Raw genomic sequence first — 5,581 nt, forward strand, 5'->3', positions numbered from 1 at the left:
TTAAATTAAATGCTTGGATGATTGATTGATTGATTTGTTGATTGATTGATGGATTGATTGATTGATTGATTGATTGATTGATTGATTGATTGATTGATTGATTGATTGATTGATTGATTGATTAAACGAACGATCTATATGAATAAATAAATAATTGGTTTAATAAATGACATGACTGAAGGATCAATTCATCACCATCATCATCATCATCAACATCACCACCATCATCATCAGCAACATGACCATCACCATCATCATCATCATCAACAACAACATTAACATCATTATCATCATCTACAACAACATCATCATCACAACAAACTTGTCCTAATTCTTCGTTCAGGTTGGAAGTCCTAGCAGCGGCTGGTGTGTTTGTCTCTTTGTAATACATCTCTTTGTCCTTTTGTTTGTATGTATGTATTTATCTATGTATGTATGTTTGTTTGTATGTATGTTTGTATATTTCTTTGTATGTAAGTTTGTTTGTATGTTTGTTTGTATGTGTGTCTTTCTCTTCGTAATACATCTTTCTGTCCTTTTGTTTGTATGTATGTATGTTTGTTTGTATGTTTTTTTGTATGTGTGTTTGTTTCACTCATTCACTCCTCTACAATTTCCACCGACCAATCCACCAATTGACAAACCCATCCAATGAAGAGGGCCTGGGTGAACTTCACCATCTCCATAGTCACCTGCAGGCTTATCGGAATGAGGTTGTTGTAGAGGATAATAAAGGTCAGCATATTCAGTAAGATGTTGTTCGGCTGACTGGTCTCTGGTGGCAAAAAAGAATAATAATAATAATAGTTATTGTTTTTATTGTTTATTTAATGTTGCTGTTGTTGTTGTTGTCATTTAACAAAGCAACAACTACAGCAGTAGAAACCACAACAAGCAGTTACAACTACAGCAGCATCAACCACAACAACAGCAACATCATCAGCAGCAGCAGCAGTAGCAACCACAACAACTGCTGCGGCGACAGCATTAGCGATAGCAACCACAACAGCAGTAGCGACAGCAACCACAACAGCAGTAGCGACAGCAACCCCAACAGCAGTAGCGACAGCAACAGCAGTAGCGACAGCAACGGCAACAGCAGTAGCGACTGCAACCACAACAGCAGTACCAGCAGTAGCAACCACAACAGCAACAACCACAACAGCAGCAGCCACGGACCTTGATAGCCCAGGTACCAATGCTGCATGTACAACTTCCGCTGATAAAAGTAGGCGCCGACGCTGCTAGCCCACGATAATATCAACAACACACAGAACAGCATCAATATCTGGCAGTATGTGGATGAATGAATGAATGAATGAATGAATGAGTGAGTGAATGAATGAGTGATTGAATGGATGGATGGATGGATGAATAAATAAATGAATGAGTGAATGAATGAATGAATGAATAAATGAATGAGTAAATGATTGAGTGAATGAACAAACTAACATTGTTTTCATCATCTTCATCTTCGTCAACAACAACAACAACAACAACAACAACAACAACAACATCATCATCAACAAAAGCAGCAACGACAACAACGACACCTACCTACCAACCTACCCACCCACCTACCTACCAATCTACCTACCAACCCACCCACCTACCTATCTACCAACCTACCCACCCACCTACCCACCCACCTCCCTACCTACCTGTCTATTAACGACTTTATCGACGGTCGATCTTTTGAGAGGCACTTTCGATGAATTTAACATCAGCTTCGTCTCGTAACCACTGTATACTATCACACCTGCAATGGAATTAATGAATAAATGAGCGAACGAACGAACGAACAAACGAATAATGAATGAATGAACGAATGAATGAATGAATGAATGAATGAATGAATGAATGAATGAATGAACAAACGAACGAACAAATGTGTGAATGAGTAAATGACTAATTATTATTGATAATAGAGAACTAAAGATTATCAAACGAACGAATTAATTAATAAATCAATGGAAGAACGAACGAAGGAACAAACAAACGAACGAACGAACGAACAGATAAATGAATGAACGAATGGATATAAATGAAAAAATATCCAATCACTCATTCAAAAACTACCATAAATCCATTTGGTGTTCTTCAAAATAGCACCTCGGAGCAGGACTTGATCGGGTCCCAGAGACACGGACCTAAGTTAACAACAATAACAACAACAACATCACCAACAACAACAACAACACCAACAACAACAACAACGGAAATAAAAACAACAACAATGATCAGTCAGCAACGACAATCCCAACAGACTTTTCCTCTCCAAATTTGAGGTTCCCGACAAAATCGTACAGGAGCTTGTTCGGATGCTCGCACTCTATGCGTATGCGACACGTCGGGAACTGTTCGTCCGTTTGTAGCTTGTTCGTAATCGACATGGACTGAATGAACGGATGAACGAATGAATGGATGAATTAATGAATGAATGAATGGATGAATGAATGAATGGATAAATGAATGAATGAACGAATGAATGAACATCGTCGTCATTATCATCCGGACAACAAACCTGCCGAATTTTCAAATTGGTTTCGCCATCAAGATTAGCCGTCTCAATGTAGCATATACCATTTGGTTCGCTTCGAAAAAAAAATATTAATATTAAAAATAATAATATTAAAAATAATAATAACAACAACAAGCATACATACACACATACAAACAAACACACAGACACACACACAAAAATACAAACAAACACACAGACACAGACACACACACACACAGATGCAAACCTTGTGGACAAGAGAACGAGATCAGCTGGAAAGCTCTCGCCACTCATTACCTTCACCACATCGCCAACCTGCATCTGCTTCCATTTTTGGGTCATCCAAGTGGAATTTCTCATTACTGATGTTGTTCGTTCGTTCGTTCATTTATTCATTCATTCATTCATTCATCTGTCCATTAATCAGTCCATATTTTCATTAACTCAATTATCCGTCCGTTCGTACGTTCACCAATTCATCCACCAACCAATCAATTATTTATTCATTCATTCACTCATTCATTCATTCACTCATTCATCTGTTCCTTCGATCCATCAAAACACCATACACACACACGCACGCACATACATACACACACATACATACAACAACTGACACAGAAAGAAGACAGTATAAAAAAAACAAACCCGGTAAAATCTTGCTATTCGTCTTATCATCTGATCTCTTTCGTTTCTAAAGATAATGTTCTTATTAAATAAATATTTTGTTTTCAAAGTTTTAAAACACACACACACGTACACACACACACAAACACACAAACATACACACACAAACAAACACACACACAAACAAACACACACACAAACAAACATACACACACACATACATACAAACATACATTGCCTGCCCACAAACACATACATACGTAGATACAAACATACAAACAAATACACAATATCAATTCTCCCAATCAATGTAATTTATATAGCGCAGCTTAATTGATTTTTTTTTTCAAAATAAAGAAAATAACTGCAACAACAATTATAATAACAATAACAACAAAAACTACAACAACAAAAACAACAAACATACAACATCCTCGATGATTTCTTTGAAAGCAGATATTGATAGGATGATGCAAAATGGGACTAGGGTTGTAACTCTTCCAGTTGGAGAAACATCCGGAATTTGCTGACTTGGTTGATTGAATGGTTGATTGATTGATTGGTTGGTTGATTAGTTGATGTTGATTGGTTGATTGATTGGTTAGTTGATTGATCGATTGTTCGTCATCATCATCATCATCATCATTTCCGTCATCATCATCATCATCATTTTCTTCTTCATCATCGTTGTCGTCGTCGTCATCAACTTCTTCTCCATCAACATCTTCATCTTCACCACGTCAATTAATAACATTAGTTTTGAAAGTCGCATTTATAACCGAAGGTTTGTCAATATGTATGTATACACTGCCTAGCTGCTAAACATTTATTGATGTAGAAAAAGAAATCTCTCTCCCTCTCTCTCTCTCTCTCTCTCTTTCTTGTTTTCATTTTTCTCATTTTCTTTCATTTACTCTCTACATCTATAGTTAGTTAGCTTCAAAAGAACTGATAAAATGTTTTTGTGTGCACGCGTTTGTAACAAATTGTATGTATATGTACGTGTGTGTGTGTGTGTGTGTGTGTGTGTGTGTGTGTGTGTGTGTGTGTGTGTGTGTGTGTGTGTGTGCATGAAAATTAGTTCTGAAAATTTTTATTACACTAAATAAAACAAGTTCAAACAGGTCCAAACAATTTCTTTAACTGACAAATTGATGGAAAAAACCACACTCTAATAATCGAAATTATGTAGGTATGTGTGTGTGTAAAAATTATGATATGTTTGCGTGTGTGTGTGTATATTTGTGCACGTAGTGTGAATGTATGTATTTATGCATGTTACACATATATATTTATACATACATACACACACATACATACATACACACAAACACACACATACACACCTGTATAAGTGCTATACCCAAGAAATAAATATTTGCATATTTTCTGAACTGCTCGTACAAGAACCTCGGTATGAATGTAAACAGGTTGTACTTGGTGGTACTGCAAAAAAATATATAAAGTTATAATAAAAATAATTATAATCATAATCATGGCAATAATATAGTTTGCAAATATAAGATAATATATAGTTTTCTCTTAGAAATCAACCACCATAGACATTTTCCAACATTACTCTATTCAATGATGCTATTACCAAATAAAATCAAACATTTTAACAATAAAATAACGTAGAAAATAATTAATTATTATTATTTTATTATTATTATTATAACCTGATTTTATTTTTAATATATTTGGGCACTTGGGGCTCGTTCACCTTGACAACTCGGTGGGGCTGGCTTTGTTTGTGTTTGTGGTCAACCATCACAATTGTTGGATGGGTACTGATGCACTTGAAGTACTTGTTGTACAAAAACTAACTTTATTAAATATAGTCAAACAAATGTTTGAACCAAAAGAGAGATTAAATAATATTCTTTTATTTATCTAATTATTTATTTTATATAATATTTAAAATGTTTAGCCATTTATAAATTAAATAAAAAAATAATTAAATAATCCATTTGAATTTTGAATCAATTTCTTTGATTATTATTATTCATAAATTAATATTTAATATTGATTCAACTTTGAATTTTGATTTACTTTGGAAATCAGTGAATCAGTCAATAGAAACTAACAAAAATTAAAATGATTAATAAATAATTTTAAAATTAATCAATAAAAAATAAAATAAATTTATTCAAATTCTAGCAAACTTAACGATCAATTATTTAATTAATCCATTTTTAAAAAGAAACATTTCGTACATGTAAATATTTTAAATTCAAAACAGGTTTTTAAACAGGGATATGCGTGTGAATAAATAATAATTATATATATATATATATATATATATATATATATATATATATATATATATATATATATATATATATATATATATATATAATAAGATCTATAATATAAATATAAAACCATATATATATATATATATATATAACATTATTTTTGTATATGGTTATACAAATTTTTTATGTTCTC

The 5,581-nt window shown here is 33.3% G+C and overlaps 1 protein-coding gene across 1 annotated transcript in view; it reads right to left on the bottom strand.

Moving 5' to 3' along the window:
* Positions 1–2,797, bottom strand: part of HELRODRAFT_90448 (hypothetical protein) — a gene marked incomplete at both ends in the record, with an annotated part of 8,901 nt that extends 6,104 nt beyond the window's left edge. The window contains 7 exons of the mRNA XM_009032537.1: positions 177–400; positions 645–768; positions 1,176–1,288; positions 1,662–1,759; positions 2,077–2,150; positions 2,269–2,396; positions 2,525–2,797. Of these exons, the coding sequence (XP_009030785.1) occupies positions 177–400; positions 645–768; positions 1,176–1,288; positions 1,662–1,759; positions 2,077–2,150; positions 2,269–2,396; positions 2,525–2,797 (1,034 nt within the window). The remainder of the gene's footprint in view (positions 1–176; positions 401–644; positions 769–1,175; positions 1,289–1,661; positions 1,760–2,076; positions 2,151–2,268; positions 2,397–2,524) is intronic.
* Between the last annotated feature and the right edge of the window lie 2,784 nt (positions 2,798–5,581).

Source organism: Helobdella robusta (assembly GCF_000326865.2).
Source record: "Helobdella robusta unplaced genomic scaffold HELROscaffold_83, whole genome shotgun sequence".
NCBI lineage: Eukaryota > Metazoa > Annelida > Clitellata > Rhynchobdellida > Glossiphoniidae > Helobdella > Helobdella robusta.